Raw genomic sequence first — 18,245 nt, forward strand, 5'->3', positions numbered from 1 at the left:
ATATAAATCTAGACCAACCTATCTGAAGTATAGGTAGTCATAACTGGAATGAAGTGTGCCGACTTGGTCAACCTGTTGACAATGACCCAAACTGTATCAAACTTCTGTAAAGTCCACGGCAACCCAACTACAAATTACATAGTAATGTGTTCCATTTCCACTCAGGTATACTCATCTGCTGAAGTAGGTCACCTGGCTCTGGTGCTCATACTTGACCTGCTGGCAATTTAGGCACCTCGCTACATACTCCACTATGTCTTTCTTCATCCGTCACCACCAATAATGTTGTCTCAGGTCACGATACATCTTCATAGCACCTGGATAAATAGAATATCGTGAAATATGTGCCTCCTCTAGAATCCTCTTCCTCAATCCATCGACATTAGGAACACATAGGCGACCCTGGAGTCATAGAACACCATCCTCGCCAATAGAAACCTCTTTAGCACCACCCTGTAGTATCGTCTCTCTGAAAAATGCCAAATGCGGATCATCAAACTGCCGAGCCTTGATTTGCCCCAATAATGAAGATTGGGAAACAACACATACGAGAACTCGGTTGGGCTCTAAAATGTCCAACCTCACAAGTCTGTTAGTCAAGGACTAAATGTCCAAAGCTAGTGGCCTCTCCTCTGCTTAAATGTATGCCAAGATATCCATACTCTTTGTTTTCCTACTTAAGGCATCCACGACTACATTTGACTTGACCGTGTGATAAAGAATGGTGATGTCATAATCCTTCAGTAACTCAAGCCATCTACACTGCCTCAAACTGAGATCTCTTTGCTTGAACAAATGTTGTAAGTTGCGATGATCAGTGTAAACTTCACATAACACTCTATAAAGGTAATGTCTCCAGATCTTAAGAGCATGAACAATCATGGCTAACTCTAGATCATGCACAGGGTAATTCTTTTTATGAATCTTCAGCTGACGTGAAGCATATGCAATAACTCACCCCTCCTGCATCAATACACAACTCAAGCCAATGCGTGAAGCGTCGCAATACACCATATACATCCCCGAACCAGAAGGCAATACTAGAACCGGTGATGTAGTCAATGCTATCTTGAGCTTCTAAAAGCTCGCCTCATAATCATCGAACCAACAAAATGGAGCACCCTTTTGGGTCAATCTAGTCAAAGGTGCTGCAATGGATGAAAAGCCCTGTACAAACCGATAATAATAACCTGCTAATACCAGGAAACTCCTGATTTCAGTCGTCGAAGTGGCACTTGGCCAACTTTGAACTGCCTCAATCTTCTTGGGATCCATCTTAATACCCTCTCCTGATATAACATGCCCAAAGAATGCCACAGACTCTAGCCAAAACTTACACTTGGAGAACTTAGCATATAGTTTTTGTTCTCTCAATGTCTGAAGCACCACTCTCAAATGCTGCTCGTGCTCCCCTAGGCTGCGTAAGTAAATCAAGATGTCATCAATGAAGACGGTAACCAAAAGAATAAATATAAGGCCTGAACACCCGGTTCATCAAATCCATAAATGTCATTGTGGCATTAGTCAAGCCGAAAGACATCACTAGAAACTCATAATGGCCATATCAAGTACGTAAGGCAGTCTTCAGAACATCTGAGTCCCAAATCTTCAACTGATGGTACCCTGATCTTAAGTCGATCTTAGAAAACACCCTAGCACCCTACAACTGGTCAAAAAATCATCAATAGGCGGCAATGGGTACTTGTTCTTGATGGTGACTTTGTTCAACTGGCGGTAATCAATGCATATCCGCATAGTCCCATCCTTCTTCTTCACAAATAACATTGGTGCACCCCAAGGTGACACACCTGGTATCACAAACCCCTTGGCTAACAACTCCTCAAGCTGCTCTTTCAACTCCTTCAATTCTTTCGGAGCCATATGGTACGGTGGGATAGATATAGGCTGGGTACCTGGAGCCAAATCAATACAGAAATTAATGTCACGATCTGGCGGCATGCTTAGAAGGTTAGAAGAAAACACATCAGCGAACTCCCGGACTACTGGCACTGGATCAATCATTGGAGACCCTGCAGTGGTGTCCCGAACATATGTTAGATACGCCAAACACCCCTTCTCGACCAAATGTCGAGCCTTCAAAAAAGAGATAACCCGACTAGATGTACTAATGGAGGAACCCTTCCACTCCAATCTCGGCAACTCTAGTATCGCTAAAGTAACAATCTTGGCATGACAATCAAGGATGGCGTGATACGGAGATAGCCAATACATGCCCAGGATGACCTCAAAGTCGATCATATCAAGTAACATAAGGTCTACTCTAGTCTCGTAACCACAGAATGTAACCACACATGACCGGTAGATCCGATACACAACCAGAGAATCGCCCACATGAGTGGACGCATAAATATGAGTGCCCAAAGACTCACGAAGGATATCTATGAAATGAGCAAACAGAGATGACACATATGAATAGGTTGACCCTGGATCAAATAATACCAAAGCATCCCTACCACAGACAAATATTACTCGTGATCAGGGCATCTGAGGCCACTGCATTTGGTCTGGCCGGAAAAGCATAGAATCTAGCCGGAGCGCCGACTGGCTGGCCTCCGCTTAGTTGAACAATAGCTGGCTGACCTCCCCCTGCCTGGCCTCCACCTCTAGGATGGCCTCTACCAGCGTGTCCCCCACCTCTAGGCAGTCGGGCGACTGGTGTTACAATCATGGGCTGATGACCCTGCTGTACTACCTTGCCCCGAAGTCTGGGGCAGGTCCTCTTTATGTGACCTGGATCTCCACACTCGTAACAACCTCTCGGTACCATAGACTGCTGACCCGATGCCTGACCCGTAATGGCCTGAATACCCACTAGAAGAACCTTAAATGGCTGGTGGGCGGTATGAACTCTCTGGCATGGCATTGAAATAGGCATTAGAAGAACCTTGATGAACTAGTGGGCAATAAGAACTCTCTAGCATAGAGCTAAAATAGGGTCGCGCTAGAGCATCCCGAGGAGGTGGTAATGGTGCTGGATATGTGGCTTGCTGGGTTGACCCCTCCCAAACTGACATTTGCCCCTAGTTGGGGCACCTCTAAACTCTCTAGAGAATTGGGTCCTCTTGTTCTGTTGCATCTGCTCTTTACCCCTCTGGTGATAGCCCTCAATCCTCTGAGCAATCTCCACCACTAGTTAATAATCAGGCTTCATCTCAACCTCTCAGGCCATGCTATCCCGAATACCGGGGTGCAACCCTGCAACAAATCTTTACACTCTCTCTGCATCCATAGGAAGTATCATAAGTACATGGCGAGACAACTCAGAAAATCTCGCCTCATAATTGGTCATAGACAACTGAACCTGATCGAGCTGCTCAAACTGACACCGCAACTCTTCCCTCTGAGAGGATGGAATATACTTGTCCAACAGAAGTTGTGTACCACTGATCCCAAGTCATGGGAGTAGAACCTGCTAGTATGCCAAGAAGGTAAGACTGCCATCATCTACGGGCCCCTGCCCTCTAACTGGAAGGCAGTGAAATCTACTCCACGGACTCCAATATCCTCATGTTGTGCAGTCTGTCCCTGCACCGATCAATAAAGTCCTGGGGTCCTCATGCCACTCACCCCCGAAGATAGGATGGTGTAGCCTAGTCCATCTATCTAGTAGCTTCTGCGGATCGCCGTCTGCAGTTGGTCTAGGCTCAAGTACTATTGTGGCAACTGGCTGGGCACTACCCATGGGTAATGTACCTGAAGTCTAATATACGGTAGCTGCGTGCCCAGGAGCCTGAGCAGTAGGGGTCTGTGCTCCCCTCCTGCCTGAGATATGACTGGGTCTGCTGGAAATAAACCAGCCTAAGTCATAACATCCATAAATCGCAGCATACGACCCATGACCTCTTGCAAGCCCGGTTTTGTCATGAAGTCTACCGGGGCTGGCTCTAGAACAGGCACTTCGCCCTATTCCTCGATGACAGGATCCTCTACTGGATTCGTTGGTGGTGCTACTGGGGCAGCTCTGGGATGCCCTCATCCCCTACCTCGGGCCGGTTCCCTCCCCCGGCCTCTGTTTCCGCCTCTAGCAACGGGGGGAACAGCTCCTCCCAGGTCTGGAACATCCGCCGTACGTGTCCTCACCCTATAACCTCTCGAAGAGAATAGAAGAAGGAAGTTTAGTATACCATCAACTGCACGATAAAAGATGAATAAAGAGTAGTTTCCTAACATCCTATAACCTCTCGAAGATAAGTACAGACGTCTCTGTACCGATCCGCAAGACTCTACCAGGTTTGCCCATAACTTGTGAGATCTACATAAACCTTGTGCTCTGGTACCATGTTGTCACGACCCAAATTCCATAATAGCGCCCAACACTATTGTTAGGCAAGCCAAGACTAATCAACTCGTAAATTTTCGTTTAAATAATTAGAAAGTGATGACTTCTCCTTATTCGATAAAAATTTAGGAGTTTAAAATTTAAGCATAAATAACTGGAAGCAATAAATACGAATTTGCATTCATGTAAGTAAACCAAAATCATAAGTCTACTAGTGTGTGTGCCAAGACCTGGTGTCACAAGTATGTGGGCAATCTAGTAGAATATACAAAACGAAACTATCCTACTGTCTAGAAAGGAATAGACAGGAAAAATAAAGACATAAGGGAGACTCCAGCTACTGCAGAACGGCTGAAAAGGGCAGCTCACCGGGAAGTCTCAAGCTGGGGAGTTGAGTCTACGTGTCGGACTGATGGCCAGATGCACCTGTCTCAAATCATGTACAATCAAGTACAGAAGTGTAGCGTAAGTACATAAAAATATGTACCTAGTAAGTATCTCGTCTAACCTCGAAGAAGTAGCAACGAGGGGTCGACTCTGACATTTACTAGGGCCAACAATATAATATTATGAAATTCCAATTCTTAAATCATAATATATGTAGATAACAACAAGTTCAAACAAGAATAATAACTGAAAAACCTTAAAACAAGTGACCCTTCAATAACAATCATACAACTATAAAGAGTTCAAATTCTATTATCACACACAAATACCACAGAGGACGTTCGGCCCGATCCAACATAAAAGTAAACCATGCACTGCCGAGGGTCAAACAGCGTGAACCATAGATGCATCTACTCACCCCGCTCGCGAATTATGCATGCGATGCGGTAAAAACATAACCCCGCTCGCGAATCATACTTGCGACGCAGTCAAACATAATTTTATCATTTAAATCATAACCTTTCCTTGATTCTTTTTCAAAATTGAAGACAATTCAACTTGAAGCCTTTAAATACTTAGAATTTCCTCAACTTAATTCCTTTCATAACAATTAGCACATATAATCAAATAACAGTGTCCACAAAGCATGGTGTAAACCTTAAACTATCCGAACATAACAAAAATAGTAGCTACGTACGGACTCTCGTCACTTCGTACATACGTAGCCCCCACAAATAACCACATATATATTAAATTCATCTACACCATGCTTTTTCCCTCTTACAAGGTTAGAAAAAAGACTTACTTCATTTCGAGCCTACTTCCAACTCAAGAATGCGCTCAAACCCTCAAACCGGAGCCGAATAATCCGAAACTATTCAAATAGTGTAAAAACCAATCATTATAAGCTCACAAGTTCATATTCTAGCTATTAAAGTGATTACCTAACCTGAAAGGCAAGATTCCAAAAATTCACCCCCGGGCCCAGATTCCGAAAATTTTCGAAGAGAGTTGTTACCCATAACCTAAGGAACATAGATATATGATTATTACTAAGTTTTGTGGTAATTTTCGTGGTAAAAATCTCATTCTTGTCAAACGATAGGTTTTCCTCTAATCCCATGATGTTCACTAATCTTTACATGTTAATCTACCCAAAATATAAGTATTTAACTCACATATAGTAGGAATTACTTACCTCCAAAAGCTTGGTGAAAAACCCCTCTCAAGAAGCTCTAAAATCGCCCAACAATGGAGTGAAATGAGTCAAAAACGTCTAAGGTACGTATTAAATGAAGGCCACTGCCTTCAGCGATTTCCGCACATGCGATCATGGGCTGCACATGCGCCCTCGAATCTGCGGACAATGGTCCGCTTCTGCGGAATTCACTAGGCCGGCTGGGGCCGCTTTTGCGGAAGGCCCACCACATTTGCGATTCCACTTCTGCGGAGGAGGGGCCGCATCTGCGGTTCTGGGCTACCCACCCTTGGCCGCATTTGCGAGTCAAGACCCGCACCTGCGAGCTCGCACCTACGGCTGACCAACCGCAAGTGCGGTTATGATAGAAGCTGGGGCTTCAGCTCTTGCTCAAATTTTTCAACTTAGTCCGAGCCTCGTCCCATTGACGCCCAGCCCGAACATACCCATAAGTTTGGAATGATAAAATGGAATCGCTCGAACCCTCGGAACACCTGAAACAACATTAAAACTAAGAATCACACCCTAAAACCAATTGAATTAAACATATGAACTTCAAGTTCTTCAATTTATTTCCAATGTGCCGAAATATATTTATATTGCTCGGATTGACACCAAATTTTGCGTGCAAGTCTTAAATGACATTATGGAACTATTTCCGATCTCGAAATCCCGTTCGGACCTCGATATTATCAAAACCCGCTCTAAACCAAATTTAAAGAACTTCTAAAATCAAGAACCAACTTTCACTATTATGCGCTAAAACGGTCCCGGGTCATCCAAAACACAATCCGAACATACGCCCAAGTCCGAAATCATCATACGAACCTATTGGAACCGTCAAATCTCGATTCCGAGGTCATTTACTCAATATGTTGACCAAAGTCAAACTTGACCTTTTAAGCCAACCCTAAGGAACCAAGTGTTTCGATTTCAACCAAAACTCTTCCAAATCCCGAACCAACCATCCTCGCAAGTCATAAATCAGTAAAAACATGTACGGGAATCATTATTTAGTGGAACGAGGTTTTAGAAAGCAAACGACCAGTCAGGTCGTTACACTTTGTTCGTGAATCGAAAGGCTGTCAACCTCCCCCCTCCCCCCAAACCAAAAAAAGAGGCCCCCGCTACAAGTTGAACTTGGGAGCATCTAATGCAAGCACGTTAAGCTTGTGCTAACTGCTTAGAAACGAGAACAAAACATTAAAATTTGAAAGAATAAAATAAATAAATAAAAAGAAGTGTAACAAGTAAAAGAACAACACAATATTCTTTTGTTTAAAAAATAATTTAAGGTATTTGGCCAAGATGAAAAAGTACTTTTGAGCAGTAACGAAAGTAGTTTTTCTACTTTTGGGAAGAAGCTATAAATTTTAGCTTCTTCCAAGAAGTAGAAGCAGAAGCAGAAAATTAATTTATCCAATACAAAAATAACCTTGCAATAAATTTATATTTTTTAAATTATCTCTCATTAATTAATACTTTTATTTTTCTTTTTATTTCTACTATACCTTTTTTCTTTTTCTTTTTATTTCAATCATATTTTTATTCTCTTTCTCGAATCCTAAGAGTAGATTTTAAATTTATATTGAATGATATGTGCTTGACGGCCCCCCATAAGATGCTCACTTGGGGACTTCTTACTCCAGCTGTTCCAAGAGTCTCCGATAGTTGAACCGCGTCCAGTAAACTCCCTGTTCCACTCATCCCCTTCATCAGCTCTTTGATCGGGATACTATTACCTAGGTTCCTAAACTTTGAATGGATGACGGAGCGTAGGTGGCAAGCAGTTATATGGATACGGTGCTTTACCCGTAGACGCTTCTCCAGCTCTCGCAAGAATTGTATGTAAGATTTTAAATTTATATTGAATGATGTATTTTAATATATCTAATTTATCATATCAATAATAAATAATACCAAATACTCAATACTATCGCTTTCGAACAACTATATTTTATATTGATTGAAATTTTTAATTTATATTTTTTTTATGTTTTATATTTTAATTGAATTCTTTTATAATAAATATTTTTTTGAATAATACTAATTGCAAACTCAACCTATACTATCATTTTTCGTAATTTGAAAATTAAAAGTACTTTTTAAAAAAATTGGTCAAACATAATGAGCTTGCAAAAATCACTACTCAAATGAATTGATCAAACACATTCCAACAAAATTATTTTTCAAAATAAGTAGTTTTTGGCAGTTTGGCTAAACAGGCTCTAAGCCATTTTTACTGCGCCGTAGGCTCCTTAAGTTTCTAAGTTCTCACTTTACCCTCTGAGGCATCACGTACCCTCCACGGGTCACCTTTCTTTCTTTTTTTACAATTTTTTTTGTACTTTTTTATTTTTTCTACAAACATTAATATTGTCTAATTTGAAATAAAATTGTAAAATCCATTATTAAAAATTTTGGGGATCTAAATCAAGGCTTTACTAGTCTCTTACTAGAGCCATTTGTCCACCCCTAATATTTCAATCAAATTTATAGAGTTTCACTTAAGATAGGGCAACAATGACAAGAACATTAATGACATTGAGCGTGTCATTCAATTACCAAATATGAATGAAGTTGGTTGAACAGTACGTTCATGATGGGGCAATAGTCTGTAAATAATTGTTGATCGTCAATGAGGGGTAGCTCAACAGAACTGGTGGCCTAAAACCAAAATATATTAAAAAGACCCTGAAACTTATTTTATAAAATCCATATAATATTGAGACACAAAAAAAACTACATGACTTTGATCTAATGGTGAGAGCGCAACTCATGATGTATGAGTTAGGCGCACTTCATATAGTATTGAATTCTTCCCTTAAGTGAAAATGGTACAGGGTGAGCCCATTATTCATCGTGTTTTAAACCTTGCGACATTTGTCTCGGAGATTTCTTAGTTAAAAAAGAGGAGATACAAAAGAACTTGCTTTCTGGTGTGTGGATCAATCAAATGTGACAAAAAGGAATAATTAATTTAGAGAATTTGAGTTAAAATTAGAAAGGAAAATCGTGAGAACCATGAAAAAAGACTATACATAAAGGAAGAAAAATAAAATTTATGAGAAGGTAAATATATTATTTAATTTAGTGAGAAAAATTTAGGAAAAATTTCACATAAGAACAACTTGGCTCCCTACTTTTAAATTTTATAGCCCATATTTCAATTTACAACCAACTAGCCCTAAAATAATAGGTTAAGATTCAACATCCAACTCAAATAGGTTCTCAAAATTACTATTTAATTTTTAGAAAAGATTGCTCAAGTTTTTAAGTTAATTTTCGAATCAGTAACCGTGACTCAAATATTAGTTCAACAAACCAAATCCATTTGGGTGGTGAAAATTAGATTTTTAACAAGCTTAAATATGTGAGCTTAAATTTCGAATTTGATTTTGTGAGAAATTTGGAGTGAACGTTATTTAAACTTGTTATAAATAGTATAAGGAGGTTATATATAAAATTAAAGTCATTTAATAGAGATTTGGACTGGTTTTGAACAAGAATTGCAACTTAAAATCGTGGAAGAAGTTCATCTACATACGCTTGTTTAAAGGTGTATAAAAGTGTATAAGATGTGTTTATACATTCATATACACTATTATACAAGATTATATATAATTATACAAAAACTAATTTCGTCTTCTTCCTCGCGTCTTTTCTGAAATTTAACTCAAATCTTGCTCAAATCTACTCCAAATCACTTCAAATTTAAATTTTGAACTCATTTTGATATTTTCAATCAATTGGAACAACACTCAATCCACACAACTAACAAACTAAAAAAATTATATTTTCGAAAGCAAACTTTGAATAGCCTTCAATGGTGGACTTCTACTCTTTAATTTTTTTACATTGCAACCAGGTGACATAGGGGAAGAAGCAGTAATGGCGGACGGCCCTCCGAAGCATATGTAAAAGATGTGAGAAGAAGAGAAAGTGAAAGCAATAGTTGTGAGAACACAGATTTAATTCCATAACTTTTAGAAACAATGGTTGTAAGAACACAAATTTTGAATTTGCAAGAGCTAGTGTTTTCAAAATATGCACAATATGGGCTAGGTTGGGTAGAACTTAAAAACATGTGTCATTTTTTGTTATGGTATGACGTCATGTGTATTTTCTTATAATTCTTTCAAAAATTTATCAAATTAACTCCCTCAATCTTATATCTACCAAATATTAAAAATTATTAAAATTTGAAAGGTTTTATTAATAATTATATAAATATAAATTATGAAATATATATTAACAGTAGTGCTTCTTATATTTTGGGCCTTAAATGTTTGGGGGTCTAAGGTTGCCTTACCTTACCCTAGAGCCGCCCTTGCCTGGATTTGATTATCAAGACACTTGCAACGAAACTTGAAACGGAGTGAAAGAAGTAACATAGTAATGGAAGTTGATTTAGGGACTCATGACCAACTTATTGTTTCTCAATCTCAATGTAAAAGAAGAAAAGTATCTCTTGACGGCGTAGCTTTAGATCAGATTTTCGGCGAGAATGAAGCTGTTTTACCTACCTTGCGATCTACTGATTATTTTACTGAGCCTTGCTTGAGTGAATTGGCTATTAGGGAGCTTATTAGCCCAGGGTATTGCAGCAGTGTTCAAGATTTTACTGTTGGGAGGTTTGGATATGGATTTGTCAAGTTTTTTGGGGAAACAGATGTTAGAGGGTTGGATTTGGATCGGATTGTGACGTTTGGCAGGCACGAGGTGGTTGTATATGAAGATGAAAATGACAAGCCTCCAGTTGGCGAGGGACTTAACAAGCCTGCTGAAGTAACTTTGCTACTGAAAATACGATCCTCGAAAAATTGTGATGTGGATTCTTCTAGAGAAATGGTGGAGAAGTTGAGATGTAGAACTGAGAGGCAAGGAGCACGTTTTATCTCGTTTAATCCATCAAATGGAGAATGGAAATTCTCCGTTCAGCATTTCAGCAGATTTGGTTTGATGGATGATGATGAAGAAGATATGATAATGGATGATGTGTCTCCAGAAGTTCAAGACCCAGAGGATATGAATGGAGGAGACGTTTCCTACATTGATGAAGAAACCACCTTAGTCAATACAACTGATCTTTCACATTCTCTTCCTGCTCATCTTGGGTTAGATCCTATGAAGATGAGAGAAATGAGAATGCTGATGTTTCCAGCAGAAGAGGAGGATGTAGATGATTATCATGGCGGGCCTTCTGATAGAAAACCACAATTCAGCAAAGAATCTTCAAAATCCCCTTTCCAGCATAAATACCCGAGAATTAGTCCACCTTTGACCCGCAAGACTCCATTGGCTTTGATCGAATACAAACATGGTAGTTTTGGCTCGGACTCACCAGGGTCCATTTTGCTGACCCAACAAAATAAGGGTGTGCTTCTAAAGACAACAAAGGTTGAAGGTTTCAAGCTGGATATCGGGCAGCAAACACCTATAAGTGGAAGCCACTCTCATAATGTTGTTGATGCAGGATTGTTCATGCGTAGATCATTTGGAGTTGGCTGGGGGCCTAATGGTGTTCTTATCCATTCTGGCGCGCCAGTTGGTAGTAAAGACAGTCAAAGTTTGTCCTCGATAATCAATTTGGAGAAGGTCGCATTTGACCAAGTAGCTAGAGATGACAATAAAAAGTTTAAGGAGGAACTTGTTGATTTGTGCTTTGATTCACCCCTCCTCCTTCACAAGGAAATTAGTCATGAAACCAAAGAGTTTGGGGAGGGAGCCTTCACGTTAAAGCTACAAAGAGTTGTGTGTGATCGCCTAATGCTTTCAGATGTATGTCGGAGTTATATTGGTATTGTTGAGAGGCAGTTGGAGGTTCCTGGATTATCTTCAGCATCCCGTGTTCTTCTGATGCACCAAGCAATGATTTGGGAATTAATAAAAGTGCTTTTTTCATCCAGACAATTGAGTGGGAAATCAAAGTCTCTAGAAGATGAGGATGAGGAAGACATGATACCTGATACGAGAGAAACTGTTTCAGATGTTGATCCAGAAGCACTTCCAGTGATAAGGAGAGCAGAATTCAGCTATTGGTTGCAAGAGAGTGTTTGTCACAGGGTGCAGGAAGAAGTAAGCTCTTTGAACGATTCAAGCGATCTACAACATATGTTCTTACTTCTAACTGGTCGGCAGCTGGATGCTGCTGTGGAACTGGCTGCCTCTAGAGGAGATGTGCGACTTGCATGTCTTCTTAGCCAAGCTGGTGGTTCGATGGTTAATCGTTCTGATGTTGTTAGGCAGCTTGATCTTTGGAGAGTAAATGGATTGGACTTCAATTTTGTTGAGACAGAGAGGATTAGGGTTCTTGAGTTGGTTGCTGGAAACATTCATAGAGCTCTGCATGATGTAGACATTGACTGGAAACGGTTTCTGGGGTTGTTGATGTGGTATCAGCTTCCACCAGAAACTGAATTGCCTGTTTTATTCCGCACATATCAGCGGCTTCTCAATGAAGGAAAAGCTCCATCTCCAGTTCCAGTTTATATTGATGAAGGACCTGTAGAAGTGTCTTTGAATTGGCATGTAGTGAAACATTTTGACCTTGGTTATTATCTTATGCTTCTTCATGCCAATCAAGAAATTGATTTCAGTGCTCTAAAGACGATGTTCAGTGCCTTTGCTTCAACAAATGACCCCCTTGACTACCACATGATCTGGCATCAACGAGCTGTTTTAGAAGCCATTGGTGCCTTCAGTTCTAACGATCTTCATGTCCTAGACATTAGTTTCATTTCTCAGCTGCTGTGTCTTGGTCAATGTCATTGGGCTGTCTATGTGGCGCTTCACATGCCTCACCGTGAAGATTGTCCTTATTTGCAAGCTGCTCTTATAAGGGAAATACTCTTTCAGTACTGTGAAACTTGGAGTTCTCAGTACTTACAGCGGCAGTTTATTGAGGATCTAGGTATTCCATCAGAATGGTTGAACGAGGCTTTGGTGAGTCAGTGGCCTTACTTTGATTTCAGTTTTATGTTGATCCATGCTTCTTGTTTCCACTTTATGGCAAATCAAAGCTAATCTATGTCACCGAGATATTATTGCTTGCTGTTTCTGATAAGATGGTTTAACATTATGCTGAAAGGAGAGCAATTTCCAGCGTGTACTTTGAAATTTCTTTTGTTGAATGCTAGTGCTTTTTTGTCAAATTAGTGCTTTGCCTGCAGTTGATTGCCACTTGTGTGGAATCACTCTTCTGCTTGCATCTTATTTTTCACCCCTGGCTTACTCTATTGCAGGCAACATATTTTAATTACTACTCTGAATTCTCCAAAGCTCTAGAACACTTTTTGGAATGCGGAAAGTGGCAGAAAGCGCATACCATTTTTATGACTTCAGTTGCTCATTCTCTTTTCCTATCAGGTACACGGTTGCTTATCTCTAGATTCATCTATATATCTTTTTTGATCGTTTAGATTCATCTTTATATCTTACTATTCATTATCAGAATATGTACCTAGAGACATCTGTGTTTAATATATCTCTTCTTTTATTCCCAAAAGTTATATAGCTTTACCACTTGCAATACAGTAAGTTCAGTTCCAGAAGGATGCTTTTTTCCCGTTGTTTGCCCTTCCCTTTTTTTCTTCTATCTTCAATCTTTTTCTTACATGAACCTTGTTTAATAATTTAGAACAGAATTAATAAAACGCCGTAAGACTTGTCTTCTAATGGCCATCTGGGTCATCATCAAGTCTAAATGTCTCATCATGTAATTTGTTATGTGCTCATATACTCTGATATGCATCACCTATTTGATTTTGGGGCTTGTTCTACAGCTTTATCTTTTTACTCAAAAGTTGTTCTGGTACTAAATTACTCAAATATTGTTAATTCACAGAAGAACACTCTGAAATATGGAGGCTAGCAGCTTCCATGGAGGACCACAAGTCAGAAATTGAAGATTGGGATCTGGGGGCTGGAATATATGTAACTTTTTATTTGTTGAGAAGTTCTTTGCAGGAGGACAATGACACTATGAATCAAGAGGTATGAAATTTCTCTGTTATCTAGTTACATGTGTTTGAATCCTTTTCTCAAGTGGATCGGAGCTGTTAACCTTGTTAGATCAAAATTTGCTTTATTTGATGGTTGCATGTATAAATGCGGACGAATGACATTTTTGCATCCATAGTTGCGCTGAAAGTTTTGACCTCCCCCCTGGTACTATTACAATTGGGAGGTGACATACATCTTGGAACAAAATGCTCTTTTCAGGTGGATGTGGGAAGCCTATGTACTTAATGACTGGAAAACTGGACTGGAAATGAGATTTTATCTCTGCAGCTTGGTCAGTGATCAACTTGTAGATGCACAGTTCATGTAGGAATTGAATGACTGTCTTATTACTGCATAGTAATAGGAAGTAGAGTGAATATCTGTGTACGATTATAGGTTGAAGCCTTATGGATATATCTCCTAGTTATTCGAAAACATTTTAGGAGATTGACAAAACACATTTTTATTGACAGGGCTCTCTGGAAAACAAAAACAGTGATTGTGCAGACTTCATCAGTCGCTTAAACAACTCTTTGGCTGTTTGGACTAGCAGATTGCCTGTTGAAGCAAGGTACTTAATATTGAATTATTAATAGTCTTATGTTCAAATTTCAATGGAGGCAAAAACATACGATGATTTCTTTCCATCTGCCTAAGCCTTAGTAGGTAGAGTTACATGGTACTTGTGTTGGTAGGAGTGGTAGGAGGTAGAACGTACCCGGTGGAATAGTTAAGGTGCGATTAAGCTGGTTAGGGCACCATCGCCACAAAAGATACTGAAACATGAGGCTGGCAGTTGACTGTTTTCTGCTGGAGGCCCCCCGTACCCGGTGGAATAGTTAAGGTGCGAGCAAGCTGGCCAGGGCACCATCGCCACAAAAGATACTGAAACATGAGGCTGGCAGTTGACTGTTTTCTGCTAGAGCCACACCCCCCCCCCCACCAGCTCATTGAACCCATAAACCTTGCTTTCTCATTTTTAATGTTTGATTTCTCACGTATGATTAATTTAGTAGAGCTTTATGTTGAAGTAAAGTATCCCAGAAAGCAATTAAACTTGGCATGATCCTCGAATGCTTTTAAGTCCATTTAGTGTAGGCCAGAGCTCCTATAGTAAGAAGATTGAACTAATGAATGTATATTGTCTCTAGGGTGGTTTATTCGAAGATGGCTGAGGAGATATGCAATTTGCTGCTTTCTGATAGCGGTGGAAGTTCAGAAAATGAGGTTCAGCTAAGCTGCTATGATACCATATTCAAGGCACCCATACCTGAAGTTACCCGTGCATACCATTTGCAGGATGCTGTGTCTCTTTTTACATCTTACCTTTCGGAGGTGGCGTCATAGCCCTTATGTCGAGACCCATCTCTCTAGTTTAACAGCAAAATTTTGTATGTTTATACGCCGTGAAAAGTGTGAACATTAATGTAGTAATAGCTAGGACGCCAAGAAATGTGTTTTGGGGAAGAGGAAAATATCATCCATGTTACGTGGGTAAAATCCTTTTGCATTGCCGTCTAGTTAGGCACACTTGTGGTGTACGTGAAATATTTTTCCCTCAGCACTAAGTGTGATTTACGAAAATAGAGAAACAGGAGATCTTTTGTATGGGATAAAGAATGACTTTGTTCATGTGAAGAATAGCTGCTTATTTCTGTTCTTTTGGTGCATTATGAGGTTTTGAATTGTATAGAAAATTGATTGTATTTCGTATTGAATCATATGCAGGTTATCTTCTTTTTTGTTATACTATTTGTATGCAAGAATTTAGTTTCTAACATTAATAATATTATTTACCTTATTAGAAGAATTTCTCACGACTAAAAATTGAGAAAATTTACAACCATAAATAAAATAAAGTTGGATGTATTTTTCGGTAAAGAAATTGTCCCCGTACCATTTTTCAATTTACGTTCCATACAAGTTGTATGATACAACAACAATATACCCAGTATTACGTTTCATAAAATAAAATAAATAAACTTAAGTCCCATAATTGAGAGAAGAAAAAGAATATATATATATATATATATACTATATTAAAAATACGAAGGCCCTTAGCGAAATGTCGTTCGCCTTTTTTACCCTTTAAAAAAAGATTTTACATTGGATAAATTTGTAATTTTAAGTTGCTTTCCTAAATTTTAGGACTTTAAAATCAACTAAAATTTGTTTTATTAAATCTTTCCTTATTAAACTAGATAACAAATCCTAATATTTAGCACTTTAAATTATTAACCTTTTTACTTTATATGTATATCCTTATTTGACGCTATTAATATTAAAGCTTTAAAACTATATTAAACTATAAGATTTTCTTATTATTCAAAACTTTAGAAATTATTCGTAATATTTTCTAGAAGTAAAAAAGCACAATAATTCTAGAAGCACAAAAAACGAATCAATATTGACATACTAATGAACAATGATTTTGGAAGCACTAAAACGAATCAAAATTGACATACTAATGGTTTTTAACTATTTGAAATCAAAAATTCTATTCAACAAAGTTCTAATTATAGTTAAATTTTAAAATTGGGATGAACTAATATTAAGAATTTGATAATAAAAGTTAATTTATTTTCTTTAATGTCGAAAATAAATAATTAAGATTTTTAATTAACTAATGCAAAAGAGTTCAAGTTAATATTTTTGAAAATTCATTATATAAGTAAGTGTATTTGTCACGTTAACAACTCTTTAAGGTATAAAAATTAATTTTTGTAGAAAGAGCATTAATGATGAAAGAAATTAAAAAGTCAATTTATGATACAAGATTAAGAGTCAAATTGATATTAATATGAATTTGAAGCAATAAAGATGAAATAGTAGATGACCAAATATATTATAAATGAGTTGTCGTTTTTTTTTCTTTCTTGCATTCGGTTATTCAGTCTTATAGGTGACAATGTCTCGCTATATTATCTTTTTAAATTAAGTTAGTTGTAGTAAAATATTATTCAACATTAGTTATTTTTTAAACTTTATATTGTCACTATAAATTTTTAGGAGGTATAATGTCAACTTTCATCCTAAATTTTTAGAAGACCAACAGATTTAATTTACAAATTTTTATATAAGTCCTTTTTAAATCACAAATAAAGCATCTGAAAAACTTGTATGGTATATGATATCTTTATTTATTGAGCTAGCTAAATGAGAACAATATTTATTATGTTAAAAAAATCTCTAACGTTTATTTTATAATTTTATATAACTCAAATAAATTCTATTCAGTCACAATTCAAAAAGTAGTAAATCTTTTAAGAAGATATTATTATCGGAAATACATATATAGCAGCTACATAAAGCTCTAATTCATGGCCAAAAAAAAAAGAAAACCGAATTTAAATTCAATCCACTATTTAACAAGATCTAATGATTTGAATTGATTTCTTTACGAAAATATGTTGGTGTAATTTTAATTTTTAATATTCGAATGTAATAAATTTTATCTGACAGAAAAGTTGGAAAAAAATACATCAAATAAATATTTGATTGCCTGTAGGACTACAATTTGAAGTCAAATTACCTATTGATTTAACATTCAGAAACCTCTTTTTTTTCTCTTTTTCAGTCTAAAACTTTCAATTATTTCGACACAAGTATTGCTATTTCAATATTTTGTTTGTTCCTAACCTTCCATGGTTAGTTATTAATTGTTGGATAGGCTTTTGAAAGTTATTTAGTTCTCTTTCTGATAGGTTTTTACAGAAAAGTTCGATTTTCTTCTATTATATTTTGTATTTGATATTTATTTATCTAATGAATATAGTATTCACATGATTTTGGGACGAGATTAGGAGGAATGAATTCTTTCAGTCTTTTAATTTTTTTTAAATGTGCCATGTATTTCATAGTTCTTGTAAATTTTTTATTGGCATGATAACTTAATCATATTATTTTATGATCTAAGCTTTAATTATTGATTTAAACTTCATGTCGCTTAGTATTTTTTATGTTCGTCTGTAACTTTATTCACATATTTGATATTTATTATATATTGTCGCCAGTTTTGGTTATACAAACTTTTATGAGATGAAAATAAGCAGACGACTCAAACGAAGGGAATAAAATGGTGAGAATAACCTTACATTTTTTAGATGACTAGATTCATTTTTCTTATTCCAAAACTCTAATTTTTCATATTGTTTTCTAAATTTCCTCCCCCCTCCCCTCTTTAAATTACAATAATTGAAAATGTAGTACAAGCTAAGGTTAGTATATATGAAAATTATCACAAATATATCGATGCTAAATTGATAAAAAAATATATAAAATTGGGATGAAGCATTTGTAGTCAAAAGCATTATTTTTGTACATATATTTACTTGACGCGTGGTACACGTGCACGTA

General features: G+C 37.5%; 2 protein-coding genes across 4 annotated transcripts; one reads left to right on the top strand and one right to left on the bottom strand.

The window, feature by feature from the left end:
* Nucleotides 1–1,077: 1,077 nt before the first annotated feature.
* Nucleotides 1,078–2,689, bottom strand: LOC138888652 (uncharacterized). The gene is made up of 3 exons (XM_070170554.1): nt 2,491–2,689; nt 1,703–2,399; nt 1,078–1,417 (listed from the first exon to the last, which is right to left on the bottom strand). The coding sequence occupies exons 1-3, from the start codon at nt 2,687–2,689 to the stop codon at nt 1,078–1,080; spliced, it is 1,236 nt and encodes a 411-aa protein (XP_070026655.1).
* A 7,475-nt stretch (nt 2,690–10,164) lies between these two features.
* On the top strand, nt 10,165–15,636 carry LOC104224181 (nuclear pore complex protein NUP96). 3 transcript variants are annotated; one of them, XR_011406346.1, is made up of 6 exons: nt 10,165–12,830; nt 13,130–13,253; nt 13,732–13,880; nt 14,109–14,181; nt 14,363–14,460; nt 15,041–15,636. XR_011406346.1 is itself a non-coding variant. In XM_009775767.2 (5 exons), the coding sequence occupies exons 1-5, from the start codon at nt 10,284–10,286 to the stop codon at nt 15,234–15,236; spliced, it is 3,114 nt and encodes a 1,037-aa protein (XP_009774069.1). In that variant the 5' UTR covers nt 10,165–10,283; the 3' UTR covers nt 15,237–15,636. The 3 variants fall into 3 exon arrangements, 1 of the variants encoding a protein (XP_009774069.1); XR_710303.2 differs by lacking the exon at nt 15,041–15,636 and having other exon boundaries at nt 14,109–14,213; nt 14,363–14,453; XM_009775767.2 differs by lacking the exon at nt 14,109–14,181.
* The last annotated feature ends 2,609 nt before the right edge of the window (nt 15,637–18,245 follow it).

Source organism: Nicotiana sylvestris, chromosome 3 (assembly GCF_000393655.2).
Source record: "Nicotiana sylvestris chromosome 3, ASM39365v2, whole genome shotgun sequence".
NCBI classification, from domain to species: Eukaryota; Viridiplantae; Streptophyta; class Magnoliopsida; order Solanales; family Solanaceae; genus Nicotiana; species Nicotiana sylvestris.